The sequence below is a fragment of the Sebastes fasciatus genome, chromosome 16, assembly GCF_043250625.1.
Source record: "Sebastes fasciatus isolate fSebFas1 chromosome 16, fSebFas1.pri, whole genome shotgun sequence".
In the NCBI taxonomy this organism is placed as follows: Eukaryota; Metazoa; Chordata; class Actinopteri; order Perciformes; family Sebastidae; genus Sebastes; species Sebastes fasciatus.
Genome location: NC_133810.1, coordinates 25,097,131 through 25,115,353, shown reverse-complemented (window position 1 = coordinate 25,115,353; position 18,223 = coordinate 25,097,131). Strand labels below are relative to the sequence as shown.

Here is an 18,223-nt window from a genome sequence, read left to right as displayed (position 1 = left end):
GGTCAAAATATTGAGCCTGTATATAAGAAGTGGAAGTGGTCACCCAGACGTCAACCATTGATTTGCGGACTGCGGTTTTGAAGCATCGAGTTCGGCATTTTGGCCGTCGCCTTCTCGTTTTTTTGCAACCAGAAATGATACGAGAGGGTGAAGCTAAGTACAACGGAATGCTGAATAAGACATTTTTAGGCAACCAAAATGTTACAATTAATGTGATCATGAACTGAAAACTGGGTTAAAGTTGTAAGACGGAAGTGTGGACAACTCCTAGACCGGACAATGGTCCTCCCATGGATCTCTTCAGGGCCAGTATGGACAAGATGACTGATTACAGCGACCAATAACTCTGTACATATGTACATATGGGCATGTGAGTATTGTATTAAAGGAGCAATATGTAGCACTGGTAGCTAGCGTGTTAAAATGAGTAACTGCTGTCCAAATTCAAAACATTGAAGCCGTGGCTCGTCTGCTCCTCCGGTGTGACTGATAGCAGTTAGAGTGTGTCGGCATCACTGCGTTAGCCGCTGGCCAGCAGTAGTTGGAGTCACTTCACCGGCTGTGTCTCAAATACTGGCTGTCTTGATAACCCAGCTGCACACGGATCACAGAGACATGTGCCGAGGCTTTTCAGGTCGGGTAGAATCGAACATTAACGTTATGTCTGTTGATCCAGTTTGTTTGCTTGCTTGCATGGCTGCAGAAGGCTGTGTTTGTATGCCAATATGTTTCATATGTGGCAACGGGGTGTTGAAATGGTCAGAGGAAGGGATCACACCGGCCAAAACAAAAACAGACGTTCCGAACCGGCATGGAACCCACTGGCTGTAGCATTTGTGGAGAAGCCAGTATTTCAATTTAGCATGTTTCCTTAATCTCTGATGACATATCATGCTCATTTTATGATTTAGTAAATATTTCACATATTGTTCCTTTAAAATAGACTTGGAAAATGTGAAATTATCCCTTTAAGAGAAGCTGGTATTTGAAAAATGACTGTTGGGAATTTTTATTTGAAAGGTAATAGCAAGGATAATGTGACTTTGGATAAAAATGAATGTTTTTGCATAAAAACAGGAAACTCGTGCGGAATACTGGATTTTCCGGCAACAATTAAAAGCACCAACAACCAAAGAATTACAAAACAGTTGCTATACCAATAAACAATATCAACACTGACCAATGAATAAACCAGTAATATAGTTCTCTGTAGTGCAGGAATTCAATCTAATAACTTAAGATACTGATACCTTTTACATATTCTACTTCGGAAAGTCGTCTGGAGGAGAATTGCTCCTGAACTACATCCAGTCTGTGATTTATGATGAACGGCCCTCTCTCTCCATCTGTCACATTATTCCATTGTCTCAGAATAAGAAGTTGTGTGTAGAAGTTCAAGCGTGTAGTACTGCTATTGCTACTCCATATAAATGTGTGTGCGTGAGCTCTTACCCCTGCCAGCAGGCCCTCTGGTGTAGGAGAGACCGCTTCTCCGTCGGGCCCTTGGGGCGCGCACAGCTGGGGAGACATGGTGGGCGACTCATCTATATAGGGCAGCGTCTCCGAGCCGTCCTGAGACTTGCCGTCCTCCGCTCCGTCCCCCTCGTAGCCATCTGTGTTGTAGTTAAAGTCTGGAGGAGAGAGAGATAGACGCTGATTTACATTTCATCATAGAGAACAAGGCCATCGCTGGGCTCTGGTGACTCACAACCACGACTCCGTGAGAACAATCTACTACTTCCTCAATGCTATTTGCAAGCATTGGATTCTCCTGTTACCCACCAGTTATTCTGGCACTACAACTGTGACAAAAAAACAAAGAATGGGTGAATCGAAAGCGGAAATTTCTGGAGACGATTTATTGCTGCAGAGGGCATGTTTTAATAGTTAAAAGAAGAATAAATATGGAACTACACAGAATAACAGTGGCCTGTTGAAACTGGCCAACAACAGCAATAAACAGTCTAGCATGGTTGAACTGGTTTCAGGGCCAAACTACATAATTACTAGGGCTGCCAAAGTTAACGATAATAACACGTTAACGCAAATTCCTTATAACGCCACTAATTTTTTAAACGCATTAACGCAACTTGCGATTTTTAGGTCGTGGCAGGCTCAGTTTTTTCACCATATGAAACTATAAAACCTAAGAAATCCATTCGTACAAACAATGTCATACTAGCTTGTCAAGAAGGAGACTAAATAACGCTCCAAATTTACGCTAAATTCTGGAGGAAAAACTGGCATGGCCATTTTCAAAGGGGTCCCTTGACCTCTAACCTGAAGATATGTGAATGTAAATGGGTTCTATGGGTACCCACGAGTCTCCCCTTTACAGACATGCCCACTTCATGATAAACACATGCAGTTTGTGGCAAGTCATAGTCAAGTCAGCACACTGACAGCTATTGTTGCCTGTTGGGCTGCAGTTTGCCATGTTATGATTTGAGAATATTTTTTTTATGCTAAATGCAGTACCTGTGAAGGTTTCTGTACAATATTTGTCGTTGTTTTGTGTTGTTAATTGATTTCAAATTGTAAATATATACCTACATTTGTATAAAGCAAGCATATTTGCCCACTCCCATGTTGATAAGAGTATTAAAAACTTGACAAATCTCCTTTTTGAACAGATAAAAAATGTGCGATTAATCGCAATTAACCATGGACAATCATGTGATAAATCACGATTACATATTTGAATCGCTTAATAATCATTTAAGATAGACTATACGATACTATACGATCTATCTAATCTACCCCTGTGCTGAGGATGCTACAAAACAGCAAACTCCACGTGTAACTCTCTTCATTTAAGTAAAATTTTGTTTCTATGCATCACAGTCTTTAGGTTATATATATTAGTGTCTGTATTGAGGTGGATATTCATGTCCAGTGACGACGCCGGCGTTCAGGCGTAAGTAACAGTGACAGCTCCAGAGGAAGGGAACAACGAAACGACTCCTGCCCTGCCTTCAAAGCAACACCGGTGGAGAAAACAGTGGAGTAACACAAAGGCACGGGGAGATATAAAAAGCCTGTGTGAGACATATGAATGTTTAGTTGACACCTTTTATATATCGGATATATTATTAGAGAGGGGAGGTGTCTCAGGGATGGTTAGAACCAGGATGGAGCTACAATACATAATATGATGAAATGTTTTTAATGTAAGTAAGTTAAAAGTGCAGACATAGAAAGAGATGTATGCTTACACAATAATTACAGTTACCAGGATGTTCGTTTTTTTACCCTGATGAGATACAAACCCTGTTTAGAGTATATTCCTTTTATGCTTGGAATAGGAGAAGTGCATGCACCAAAGCTTGTGTAACTATTACAAAAAGCCATATAGCAGTGGGTTGGTGGAAAAGCAGAACACACTGTTTGAAAAGCAAATTAGGTGGGAGGTGCGTAGGTGACTGCATATAGTCCACACTGAGCTCTACCACCACTTTAAAACACAAATGTGTGCGAATCCACCATTGTACAGATGTGCTTGAGAGGAAGTGCGTGTAAATTCCAGACAACTCTAAATGAGCCACAAACGAGAAGAACTAATTGAAAAATAAAAGCAGGGGTCAATCCCCTCTGGGACGACACACACCATCAAGCTAATGGTTATGTGTGACTACTAGAGTGGCCGCCGACACACCGCCGTCTGTCACCTTCTGACACGCACCGTAACCCCCAACCGTAACCCTGCACCGCCCACCTGCCAATCAAACAATCCCCTCCATCTGTTGGTTGCATGCGAGTGTGTACGTGGACCGTGGAGAGTCACGGCTGCCATATGGTTTATGTGTAGCTGTTGGGCAAATAGCTGACAAATGGTTGCACTTGGGTCTCAGCTGATTTAGTGAAGCGTGCACAGAAAACAGTGACAGCGTGCTGAAGCGCTGCAAGATGACACGAGTAGAACATGAGATGTAAAGGTTAAAACACCGAGGTAAGGCCATTTGTCCAACTCCAACTGTGCTGTGATCAGACCATAGAAAAGATCTGCTCCTCTAATATGCAAGCAATGTGTGCGTGTGTTTGCTTCTCTCCCATCTGTTCCCTCTCTGACTCTTCTGTACACCTTCTGGCATCCTGACAGACTAGTTTGTCCCAATCTGTTAAAGTTGTGTGAGTGTATGTGAGCATGAGAAGAAAAAAAAAACAGAGAACTGTTCCTGTTATCTAAGATATTTACCTGAAGCTATAGCACTCAAACTTCCTCCCAGCTCTGGAAGGATGAATGGATAGCACTGAAAGCCCAAACAAAGCACTCATGTCTAGACAAGCACTAAGGTCAGTTCCCTCTTTTACAAAGATACTGGCCATGGCTGTGGTCGAAAAGTCTTTTTTTGCTTAGGAAGCTTCCTAACTGAGTGAAATGACCCGGAAGTATCTAAGCAGCAGCCGTGATAAGAGCTGTTTGAATTCTGTAAATGCTAAGGAAAGGTGCTTCAATGCTTCCTTTCTTATCTCCTTTAGCATAGGATACACTGGACCATCGTTTCATGGATGTATTAAGAGAACTGGATACAGCGTTGGAGGCGGGGCCCCGTTCATTCCTATGAAAGTTGCTCAGTGGCGCATGATGCCAAAATGGCTCGACTTCCGACTGGAAAAGTCACCGGATCTTTCGCATCCATTGGGCCCAGAGTAGCTTCCACTCGGTCACAACCGTCACAGTGTCGTCAAAGCTTGCTAACTCTTTCTCCCAGCACTCGCTGCCGTTCATGAAAACAAACCATCATGCCTATCTTGCATAGATTTAACAATTTAGCAAGACAGACAGAGATACAGAAAGAGAGCGAGAGAGAGAAGCAGAGACAAAAGAAAAGGGTGAGGGTGAAAATGTCTCTTTCGCCTGGCTGCTGATGCTGATGCTGATGCTGATGCTGATGCTGCATGGCCACTCAGTGATGAGATCCGACAAGATCCAAAACAGTCCCAGAACGGAGGAGAGCAAGGAGACAGAAATAAAGGTTGTGTGTTCAGTTACACTCTCAGATTACAGCCAAATGTGGTGTAACATAGTTAGAAGAAAACACCACTGGTGGCATCTTCTTTTCTTGTCAGTAAAACGTCAAGCAATTAACGTCATTGAAGTCAATTTTAAATAAATATCTATATTTTTTTTAACAGAGTTTTTTTTCAAGTGGGTTTTCTTAATTTGACTACTCACACAATTATGACTCATGGACTATAAGGGACAGAACTCACGATATAGGTGAAGTTTTAGTCACAAATGTGGTTCCAGTGTGGAGGCAAACAGCAGTACACTCTGTAGATTAGATTGGACTACCCTATATAAGCCATCAGATAACAAAGAGGAAGAGAGGTATATAGAGAAGGAGGAAATTATATAATGCAGGTCAACAAGCTTATTGTTTAAAGGTTCTCTATTAGGAATTCAGAACAAATCTATGATCGAGGGATTACCTCCGCACGGCTCTCAACATGGCGACAGCTGAGCCTGTGGCTAGCAGCTAACAGTGCTAACAGTGCAAACAAAGGCAACACTGCTGACAGAGCTAACAGTGTTTACATGAGGGGGGAACCAGAGGTTGGGCCCTACGCTTCCGCGATGACGGCGTCGGTCGGGACGGCGTTATCAGCTGTAACCGCCTTATGAGCGCAGTACAGAGCGGCGACTGTGAGCTAGCCAGTCAGATTACAACACAGAGAGAGAAAGTGACTTCATTCTCTGCTCAGGAAGCCATTTCTCCACTATGTCTTTAGCAAATAGTTGTTTGCTGCTATATTAATACTCTGGATATCATAAAGAGGACAGTGAAGAAGGGCACCCAGATAGTGGGAATTTGAAAAGATAGCAATCTATCAAAAATCGAGGCTGTAAAACTAAACAGGGAAGAGGATAACCATGAGAATCTATTAGAGATTAAAGATTATGTTAGCATGTTGATGTTGAGTCAACTCCAGCTTTACGTTACACCACGAGTGACTCTTTCACTGCATCTGCTCTGCCTCACATCATAATACCTGCATCAGTATGTAATATCTGATTACAGTTTTCAAGAAACATACGGCCACAACCAGAGCTAGTATCTGTAGAGGACAGAATTATTTACATCATATATACTGTATATTATTATTATTATTTTATCGTCTGAACGGGAGTCTCGTTATCTACATATGTGCTACACTCTTTTTTTAAAACACTGCTCCTAATAATCTATAAATAAGTTGAACATTACAGTCGCTGGGCTACAAAGCTCACTGAAAATGAATACTCTTCCTCGTTTTGCTTCAGATGTCTTTGGTTCAATAAGACCGGTTTTCCCAGACAAGATGTTAAAGACTATGAAGCTCTGATTCCACAAGAACATCAAACATCACTCGGTTGCATTGATGTTGTGTTGTGTTGTTTAATGCCTGCCACAGTCACAATACTCACATGTGCATGAGTCCACACATGCACATGTTTATCTGCACACTCTCTGACAGGCTGAAATGTCGGCCGCCTCCGTCGGCTAATGCGCCCTGACAATCCTCGTGCGTGACAAACAGGAAAATCAATGCTGTGCTGTCAGTCCACGGAGAGCGGATTTTTTTTTTCTGTGGGGAGGATTCATCAGCCCTAAATACTGTTCAATAGAGCGGTCCCCAAACATACACTTACACATTTTACAGGGTTAAAACGGGGGACAAGCTCAACATGACATGCGATTAAACAGGAGACGAACGTTGAGTAAAAGGATTGAGTTGCAGAGGAGGAAGATCCTATTGACAAATCAATACAGCCTTAGTCTGGCACGCCACAACAGTGAAGAGGACCTACTGTACATTAAGGCAGTCGAGATCGACTCACATGCTCACACACACACACACACACACAGAAACTACACAATCAAAAACATGGTGACCACACTTACTTTTTCTGGAGAGGAGAGATGAAATAGTACACGCGGCCTCAAAGAAAAAAGCCATGTTGGCGTGCGTGTGAACGCCGTCTGACCCAAACACCTTCACTGACAGTCACCCATGTCACCAAGGCAGTAAGGCAACCATTATGTCACAACTTAAGTGCAGCTGGTCCCGTTTATTCAACTCAAATTCGACAACACTAACTGGGAAGCCTACTCTACTGTGCAACCACAGGAGTGATATGAAAATAAGAGAGCTGGTTTGGAGCTGTTGAATACTTCCACTGTTGCAGACCTTTCAGATAGCACTCATTCAAATTAAGGCAACAATGCTGTATTCAAAAAAACTGCCGCAGCCTAAGAGGAAGCAACAAGCCCGTGCGTTACTGTGTGGAAACTATAAAATGTTTTGGAGTGCATCAACGTGTTTCTCTGTCCGCTGAACATCGCCGCGTCACTTCCCAGCTGGCCAATAAAGACAGTTCTGTTATGGTTTACGGGTCACACACAGTAGCCATAAAAATCAATAGCGTGGGCGTGCATGAACTTTGGGTACACCATGTACTGTACTATGAGGAAGCAACCAAAACTGGATTTTTGGTACAGATAGTCAGTAATTGTCAAACAACAAAGTGGAACTGCCCCCAACCGAACGCCGAAACCCACACGATGCTGCAGCAAAGCCGGCTGTGGATTAGTGGTGTTTTCACATTTGGAAATTATTCAAATCATGTTGTTGCAAGCTAACACAGCAAGAGTCTATGAATCCAACAAGCTTACTGCGATCAGCTGATCTGTGATTAACTATTCAGGACTATTTGAATACATAGTTTGGTTTTTTTCCAGGTAAATCAATCATGTTTTGGCTTCACGTTTGGGGAGCGGTCATGTTGTGTGTCCATCTTTACATTCTATGTGTGAAACAGCTTTATTGTAAAAGTACCATCGGACATGATTTTTAAAATAAAGATTTGCCTGAAAAGGTGTTTTTTATTTAATTTGATTTCATTTTTTGGAAAAAAAACTACCAATAAACGACAAAACAGATCCAGAAATTAACAATACATCACCAGTAGGAATACATCATTGCACCAAACCCGCCATCATGTCTCATGTATTTGATGTTGTTCTCTCTCTCTGGACGTACCTACTTTGCACTCCACACAATGCTTAGGGAAATTAGTGCAGCCCATGAGGCACCACAGCCACTCTCACTGTGTCACACACACATCACAGATACATGCTCTACACAATTACACACAGGCCCTGGTGTGTGTTGATGGGGTTAGATCAATGAGGCGCCAGTTAATAAGGAACGGCTTTCACCGGAAAAGCTTTCAAACGATAGAAATACACACACACACAGATCTTCAATTGCAGAATTGCTCACTTCAGCGACTGCATAAGTCTATGTGACAGAGTGTGAACGCCACCGTGTTTAAATCTGCCTTGTGAGTAGAAAACTACCTCAACAGTTTCAGAGCAACTACTTCCACATGTGGTGGATGGAAATTTATTACAAAGGGATCAAAGTGAACGCAATGAAACAAATCAGAAAAAATTATGAAAATGCTGGCAATGTTCTCCTCACAGTGCAGCGCAATAATATAAGCATTAAATAAATCAGCTTTTTAAATAAATGAAGCATAGTGGTCGTCAATCTCAATTATTTCCATGACACCTTAAAGAAATTTTCCCTGATGCATTCAAATAAGCTCTGAAATATGACATTTGAGTGTGAGCTGCTATGCTGTAATGCAAATAAACAAAATTTACATTATTATTTTCATAATGCCACAGTTTGGTTATGGTTTGTCCTCCAGGTTCGATTTTTAGACAACATAGCGTGTGCAATGCAACACTTTTCAGCAGTCGACTCTCAAATCTCACACCACCACCAACAGAGAGTTTTCAAGCAACAATAAGGTGACATTGACAATACCTAATGCAGCAGAATAAATGTTCTCAGAGTTAGATTGCATGTAATCAAGTAAATATCTGCAATTTGATTTTCATATACTGACACAAAGTGAGGCCTCTGTCTGAAACCTAGAAGATCTTATAACTAATAATGTGATGTGCTTTGGATGATATTGGATGTAAGTAAACGTTATTTGTGGTTAAAGGGATAAACATGCTAAACCTCCTATGTGATCCTTTAACGAGGTCAAAGGTGGAGGGCTGAATGGCAAGCTCATGTTTAGAGAGCATCATTTTACCACCATGAAGTGCATTTCATCAATACACAAGTACCCTCTGATGGGATTTTCACGACTGACAGCTGGCAGCAGAGACAACAATGGATCCAAGTGATGGAGAGAGTCCTGAGGTTCTCCTGAGAAACACTGCTAGCAACTTGAAGGTGAAAGCAGAGCTCTGTTGATTTAATTTTAGGTAAAAAAAAGTTTTGGTACAATTTCATTTATATTTTGCTTCTAGGAGATGTACTGTGAAGTTTTACATTAGCAGGAATGTAGCACAAAGAGAATGTAGCTTATCGTGATTAGCATTTTGTTCATAATCACGGAGCCCTTGTCCAAATATAGTTGCATAACCATTAGGGGTTTAAGAAAATATCGATACACATGAGTATTGTAATGTTATGTTTTGCGATGCTGTATTGATTCTTCAGTTACACTACATTTTGGTGAGGAAAAACTGGCATGGCCATTTTCAAAGGGGTCCCTTGACCTCTGACCTCAATATATGTGAATGAAAATGGGTTCTTTGGGTATATCCACGAATCTCCCCTTTACAGAAATACCCACTTTATGATAATCCCATGCCGTTTGGGGCAAGAACCATGCAGTTTTTTGCATGCAGTACAAATGTGTTGTTCTCACCTATTCTAAAAGGGTGTAGGCTATTTGAAAATTCCCTAAACAGTCTTGGATTTGCATAAATTGGGTATCACTGTAAAGCTGAGACACTTGTGGATCCGATGAGTCCAATTGTATTCATGAGTAATGAAGTTAATCCCCATTTCACAAAGTGACAGATTTTATACATATGGTGGTGTGTCTCTATACTATGACAGTTTTCCTAAAATTAGATTTGAAAAGAAAAGCAATATATGGCCTTGCTTACAGTATTGCAATATATCACAATATACTGAATCGTCACCCCTCATCGTATCATGATAGTATCATATCGCCAGATTCTTGCCAACATTGCCCTTATAACCTTCCAGTAAAATCTGCAATCCTGCTACCCCGCCACCCACTCACCCACTCACCCACCCATCCAATGACCTCCGCCCAGCGTCAGCTCACATCACTCTCACTGCTAACCTTTCTTGACGGACAGCTCTAAATCCACCTGTCACTCTCAATAACCGGCAAGGACAAAGGCTGGCCATGACAACAGGTCACGTTGATGCAAATGCTTCCTGCTAGCCAATAAGCTGTTTGGTCACATTGGGGGGGTTGCAGCCAGTGTTCCTGTAAAACGGCACTATTTATACCAGAAGACAAGAGAAACTTTTAAAAGAGAACAGCCTGAGTCATAAACTATTGTAGCTGAGGCCTCCACAGAGAGAGAATACTGCCTGCTAGGGTGTTTGAGACTCTCTCATTCACCCACCGCTCCACACTGAACAATAAACCCCTGCTTTGCTCTCTTCCAACTAAGCACACACACTGACTCTGAACCTGGCACAAAAGAAGAAATCCATCATTGTGAATATAGCAGATTTACAGTGTGGCTCACATTTCAGCTTTCCTATTTGTGCTGTTGTTCTTTCATGTGACCACAGCCTGCATGCCTGTTACTGTTGCTCATCTTTTAATAGAGGAAAACATCCTCAATAAAATACAGAGGGGTTAAGTGGTAAAACCGTTATGGGATAAGGGTGGGATGCTGACATTAGAAGACTGAGGCTTAGCTTGACATTTTTCAGCTGTGTCAGCTATGCAACGTGTTTATGCAAAGTGTTATTGCTTTGCTATTTATAATCACTTCCTACTATGCTCCTGTTGGTCACTCAGGCAAGAATATAAGAAAACAAAACAGAGTAGAGTGGTGTAGGAATGAGTCCTAAAACCTGGAAATGAGTTAGCAATTTAGCACATCTGGTAGATGCCTGAATTAAGGTCATCATAAACATTTGTTTGCCACAGAGTTTATTTTCTGCAATAATCCAAAACCCAATGGATAAATCTCATTGGCGTTTTGTCGAAGGAACCCAGGGGGATGCTAACTTCCTGGTTGGCCTAAAAAAATACGCTGCACCACTCTATTGAAGAACTAAAAAAAAATGATGACCTCTCCTGTGCTGCATCGCCTCCTCACACTCACACTGGGCAGCTGAGTGCCAGCTCAGAGATGCTATAGCGGGCGGGCCAGTCTCCAGCTGTTTAACTACACTGACTGGCTCTAGAGAGACTTTTGCGTTTTTACGTTACCCGAAGGCCACCGTAGCTCTATGACACGCTTGTGTAACTGTGGTAATGTGAACCGCAAATCGTGGTACTGCCAGCCACCGTCTGACTTGTGTTGCTCCTAAAGTAGTGTTATTATGGTGAGAATGGCCTCTGAGAGAGGCGAATGGCGTTACCACGGTTTTGAAAAAGGGATGAGTGAGCGGAGGGGTACTCGGTTGCTTGCAATCTGCAACCACACCACTAGATGCCACCAAATCCTACACACTGTAGTTGTAAAACAGTGAAATATGTCTATTACATTTGTTCAGTGTAAGGTGATGTCGTCAAATGTCTTGTTTAGTCTAGAGACCAACAATCCAAAACCAAAAGATATTCAGTTTACAATAACAAAAGAGGAAAATGCAGCAAATCTCACATTTAAGAAAATAACTAACAATTGATTGATTATGCAAATAGTATTAATAAATACATTATCTGTCAATCGACTTATTTTTAAATAGACCAATTGTTGCAGCTACGGAAATGCTATTCAGTACTACACCTCTATATACACATTGATTTAAAAACTATCGAATTTGTGAATTTGTTTGTGCATTGATGTGTGTTGATCAGTAGTTTGTTTTATGACTTCTTTTGTAAAAAATACACATTTTCAAAATACTTGATGTGGAAACTATCTAGTCATTTTCACAAGCACCGAGAGAAAACGGTGAGAGATTTCACGTATCAAAACTATCAGTAGTCTCCTCGGTGTAGCGGTAACCTAGCGACTAGAGAAGCTGCCTTGTAACAAAAATGTGGTTCAAATACTGATAGTTGTGAAGAGGAAACGCAGATTGTTTTCCTCTTGCTCAGCAACTACTGCAATGCTGTCCACACTTAACCCTTTCTTTACTCCAGTGGACTTACAGTAGAATGTGTGTGTGTTAATGGAGCCCCCATGCGATCGACTGTATACAGTAATCCTCCCAGCTCTCTCCCTTGTTCTTCTATAGGAGCTTGTGCAAAAAAGTTGCAAACTAATAAAGTCAGGGGAAGGAAAAGTTGCTGCTGCAGTGTGAGAATTCAATCGGGGAGTTGTGCTGCCTTGCTCAGCATTTTTTTCTGAGCAGGAGAGGGATTACATCATGCCCTGCAGCCAGCTAACACTGTGTGGGCACCAAGAAGCATGCAGCTCTGCAAACTACCTCTGTATAGGACGGGCGCATGGCTGCAGTGACTTAACACACACACACACACGTTTTTACAGTAGAGATGTGTGTTTACGAGCGAGCCACCATTTCTTTGGGGAGGCCATTAAAAGGAAAAGGGTGTGTGAGAGAGTCTCAACATGTCTCTGCATGTTCATATTATTCAACCGTCTTTACTGTATGCGTGTTTATGAGAGCGTGTCTTCTGGGTTGTTGACAAGATATTCCTCTGCGTCTTCAGTGCCGCTCTCGAAAGATGTAAGCGAGCTCAACCATAACAGATCCGATTCTCCCAGGACCAGATAAAAAGACAAAAGGAAGAACAGAAAGACAGAGTGCTGCCGTCTCCTGTAGTCTTCTGCTCAGCAACTAGTCCTCCCGGCTGCCCCTGTGGAGCCATGACAGCATGACAGTACATCAGCGGCTTGACACATGTGGGGTCATTTTGTGTGTGTTGACAGAGTACATGTAGGCTTTTACACCTCCCTGTCCTGCGGTCATCAATCAGGAGGCGACACTGGGGAAATTAAAAGCCTTTATGAAGGTCTATCTTTACAGCCCGGGCTCCGTTACTCCGCTCATCAACATAAAGTATTTCAACAGCAGCAACATGACACGAGACTCCGAGGACAGAACCAGCAGCAGCAATATAGCTAAACTGGAAGGAAACCAATTTATTTCCATCATATGCAGATGCTCCAGATACAAAAAAAAGCTATAAAATGAAGCTTTGGTGGGTTTGTTTCACAACATTAAATGTGAGAATACAGTGGTTACGTTTTATAGAAATGACTGAGAATTGGCCAGCTGTTGCAGTTGCAGTTTAAGCTACTCTTAAAGGGATAGTTTGGTTGTTTTGAAGTGGGGTTGTGTGAGGTACTTATCCATAGTCAGTGTATTAGCTGCAGTAGATGGCTGTCGGTACGCCCTCAGTTTGGAGAAACAGACAAGACTTACTGACACGGAAGCAAAGCAATGTACTGCTGTGGACGGGGCCGGCAGCAAAACATTTAGAACCTAAAAACAAATTAATATCAGTTTAAGTGTATGGGTAAGCTATATTTAGAATATTTTCACCAGTTTACTTTGCCGTGAGATGGTTAGTTTGGATTCACCAAAGTCAAACAATAGCACAAACAAACTAACCAATCGAGGCAGCAGGCGGTAGACCAGCAACTCCAGTGTTCTGCGGGGTAGAATTACTGTTTTTTTTCAATGGAGTCTGGTGGCTTTGGCGAGAGCATAGATGGATACAACAGCTTAATTTTGCTTTGCTTCTGTGTGGCAAACTGGTGGTGTGCCGATCGTCATCTACTGTAAGTAATACACAGACTATCGATAAGTACCTCAGACAAACCCACTTCAAAAACAAATATTCCTTTAAGCTCTGAGGACAGAAACAAACCTTCTGAATAAAATGATTGCACAAAGTGCTCAGAGGTCTTTGTCTTCATATAATCTCTGTTCAAAAAACCTCCAGAAACCAAAAGGTAAACCTGTCGGCTGACAACAAACAGCTGCTAGCCAGAGAGGCAGATGTGGAGCGACAGACTGTGTTCTTCGCTGCACGCCGCTTCCCCCAGGAGCCATCGCAACTGGGATCAATCCAGCTTAGGTAGTGATCAATATGCAGAAACACCCACCTCCTCCATTATGCACACACACACACACACACACACACACACACAGATCCTCAAACAACTACAGATGCACGTGAGTGAACATGCAGCCACATGTGCACACATATAGCAGATGTTTACAGAGGAGTCCCACTGCACAAAGACAGATTCCAATCTAGCCTGTTGTTTGAGCCTTAAATCAGAATTTTATTTGAAAGGGAAGCTATTAGTGGTGTCGGTGAAGCATTTTGTTAACAGATGTTTGTCGCACAATAGTCAACTACCACACAGTCTCATACAAGGAATAGTCAAGGGTTGAAATCAAGACGATGTGCAAGACCTTCTCTAAACCACGTAGGTTCATTGGTGCACTGGGAAACACATCTGATTAGCTAATTTTAATAAAATATCAGCTTTTAAAGTCAGTTTGCCTGGCTCTCTGCAGCACCACGGAGTAAAGAATATAAGTATATAAGAAAATCTTATATATAAGTAGGCTACCTCGTATTTTCCAAATTGTTTTGTTTTTTGCATTGGAGCAAAATTTATATTACTCTATTTTTTTATAATTTAAATACCCTCTTACGCCAAAGAGAAAGCCATTATATTTTCACACCTAGAGCTCTGAATCAAGAGTATGAGATAAAACATTTTCTCTAAACCATAATGCCGGTTGTACTATGATGGCTCTTCCTATATACAGTATAGTCATGAAAAAAAATATTATAAATACAATCCGTGTGTCTTTTTTCCACATTGGGATTTGATACAGATAACTTGTTTAGAAGGGTGCTTAAACCCAATTTCTGACATGTATTCAAGATTTCTTCTTACTTTTTTCCTCTAATTTAATGTAATAATTTTGAATGTACAGTAGGTGATGTATTTTATGATATATGTGATGATGAATGACATAAATTGGACATATAGAAGTATGGCTTTTGTATTATTGTTTTTATGTAATTTTTCTATATACTTTATTGAATTGTTTGTGTATGTTTTTGGATGAACCACACCTGCCAACATAGAGCTTGTTTGCCTATGTGTGCTGTATGTATAGAAATAGGGGTGTGGTTTCCACTTTTCCAACATTTTGACCTGACGAAGATCCAAGTAGGATCGAAACGCAGTCAATAAAAATTGTGGCATGGAGTAGTGTGCAGGTGTTACCTTTGTCTTTATTGGAGCAAACTCTCCCAGAAACACTCAACCTTACCATACCATAAAAGCATCTAAACAAAATAACATACCAGCCCTGGTTTCATTCTTGTAGTTATTCTCATTTCCTCTCATGACAGTCTATGAAAAGCTTTGCAGATTAATGAGGCTTCCCTTGAACCAGCCATCCACCACAGGCTGCAAGATCATTATACATCTATACAGCACACGCAGCATATACTGATGATGTCAGCAATGCTGGATACGAGCTGAGAGCTTTCAGAGCTTAATGCTCTAAAAATAACTACATGAATTTCACATGAATGCAGGACGTGGCAGCCAGGTAGGGACAGCAATACATACAGGTTACTGAGTCTAGAATGAGAGAGAGAGGTGTGAAAGTTGTCACCTTCAACACACGGCCACCACGGCTGTGGTTGTTCTTCAGTCAGCTTGGTTCCCAATTGGCTATCGTTCTTTTGCAAGTGACTGCGTCATCAGCTGTCCTCAGGGTTCCCCACACACAACAGGATATTCGATCGACCGTCAATATTAAACCTGTTTAATATTTACGATTTGAGATCTGTGTGGCCAGGATGGACTTCCGAGCAGATCGGGGGATGTAAAAAAAACACTCTTAACATACCTCACACCACAGGAATATCTGGAAAGATAATCTTTAGAACCATCAAAACATCTGGGCTTTGCTGCCGATCGTCAGGAGGGGGGAATCTGGCCAAAAAATCTACTTGATTCTCGTGTAGTGTGTACCCGGCATAACGGAACATTGAAGGGTGATGGGCCTGTGAGTGAATTCTATTGAAAGATCACTTCTGGGAATAATTCAAAATGTAACCCAATTTTACGAAAGATATTTTTACCTCTCACTAATACTAATTTACCTCCAAAGGTATTCATTCATTGCTGAAATAGTGAAATATATGCTCTTTATTGAGCTTAATCTCATTCTATGGTATAGATATAATCCACAGATTACACGACTACCTGAGAGAAAGAGAGAACAGCAGGCTTTCTACTGATTCAGATCCAAAATTACAGTTAAAATTCAGTGTGTGCACCTCAACGAATAGGACACCCCCCGCCACAACATTCTACCGGCTTGAAGTTACAGTAATGCTAAATGATGCTAACTACGCCGAAGTCAAGAGCAGCGAGGAGCTGCGGCCTGAAAAGTCTGTGAGTCATCCAGTTAATCCGGGGTCTTTGTTCCCCTCGTCTTCTTCCAGCCTGATCAAGACGATAATGGGTACGCTCCACGGATACAGCTAACCACTGTGCTCAGGAAACAGACGAAGCACGCTTTAAAAAGGTCAATAAGCTGCAGGACTCCCACACATTATTTAGTGGAAAGAAAAAGAAAGAAGAAAGGAGGTACAGACAGGAGAAAAAAGGAAGTCTTTAATGGAAGATGACAGGAGAGTTGCCAATCCAAAATCAAAAACCTTAACAGCGAGAAACATCTAACACGGGCAGACGGATGAGACTTTTAATGTTTTACGCTGTGCATGCATTCCACGACAAATGCACCGATGCTAATGAAGATGTGCGGACATTATCCACTCTACTGTGCGCACACATCCAGAGCACTTCCCTTCCAGAGAAGAGGCGGATAAAAGGCAGTATTGTCCCTTTATACCTCAAATGAGTGACAGTTCTACAGCTGCATATCTGCGCGTGCCATATGCCTGTAGGCAGCAAGAGATAAGGGCTCCCTCCGCTGCAGAGCCACATGCATGAATTGCTGTTACCTCCCCGAACCAAACCAACCCAACGTTACCATGGTAGCCAGCCACTATACATTGTAATTAGCTGGGCAAAATCCCCAAGGCAGGACTGGTTGGATTCAACCCACTGCGTCCATAGATTAGGGCAACCACCATCGTACGCGGGGGCCTGAAGCCATGTCTGTCTGCACACACAAACACAAGAGGCCACATTCAAGTGCAGACACGCCTATGAATGCACAGACACAAAAAGCACACAACCCTCACGAATTATTCACAACATTTTATATCCCACCTTGCACCTCCCCTCCCTGTGTTTGAAAGCAGGTACGAGGAAATCAATCCTCCACATCGCTGCCAGCACACACCCACGTTCAGCACGGCAAAGTACTGCACAGCAGATGTACTGTGTGGGCAGCTACACCTCACCGTGCAGCGGTACCCTCTGCATTCGTTCGTGGGCATTGCGCTAATGGAAAAGTGTATCAAACCGTGCAGCGAAACAAAAGAGCTACAATGAGCGGAGCTATTAAAATGCAAGCGGCTGTCGATAGCCCTCGGGGCAACCCTGGCAGTGGTTGTAGCGTCTATTTATTGCACTCCCCAGCCCAATTAGGAGAATGTGATGCAGATTAGAGGCAATGACTTTGATACACTCTAGGTGTGTCAGATAGAGTGGTGGGCTGCTCGGTCAGGTCAGTGTTTCACATCACAATAACACCGTTAAAGCTATCAGAAATGATAGGCGGAGAAGAGCGACTCTTGATATCAAAAGGGGAGGCCCTCTCCTACTACGGGAGTCAAAGGGAGGACAGAAACTGATGGAAAGGTTCGTGACAAAGAGGAAATTCATCCGTAAACTAATTAGGCCAAAAAAGAGACACGAAGATAAAAACTAACTGGCAGTGTGTGGGTGTACACTCCAAGTGAGAATACATAAAACTTTCTGCTGGATCTAACTGCTTACAAGGCCATTTTACAATTCATTTGAGCAGACTATGGGGATATTTCGAAGGCAGCTTTCAGAGAGATTTGTTGTCTTATAGAGAACTTAAGTCCCAAATTGTTGTGGAAAAGGTGTTTATGGTGTCCTGTTGAAATATGTAATTGTGATCACGGCGTAGAAATGTTAAAGAGGACCTGTTATGCCTTTGTGCTTTTCCCCTTTCCTTTAGTGTGTTATATCGTTTTTTTGTGCATGTAAAAGGTGTGCAAAGTTACAAAGCCCAAAGTCCACGCCAAAGGGAAAAA

At 42.1% G+C, this 18,223-nt stretch overlaps 1 protein-coding gene across 5 annotated transcripts in view; it reads right to left on the bottom strand.

Annotated features, from left to right (window-relative positions):
* Positions 1–18,223, bottom strand: part of abr (ABR activator of RhoGEF and GTPase) — a 153,050-nt gene that overhangs the window by 95,448 nt on the left and 39,379 nt on the right. For 4 of the 5 annotated variants that reach the window (XM_074611854.1, XM_074611855.1, XM_074611856.1 and 1 more), the window contains exon 2: positions 1,453–1,631. In XM_074611854.1, coding sequence (XP_074467955.1) covers positions 1,453–1,631 — 179 coding nt within the window. Of the gene's footprint in view, positions 1–1,440; positions 1,632–18,223 lie in introns of all 5 variants that reach the window. The other variant, XM_074611862.1, reaches the window with a different exon arrangement.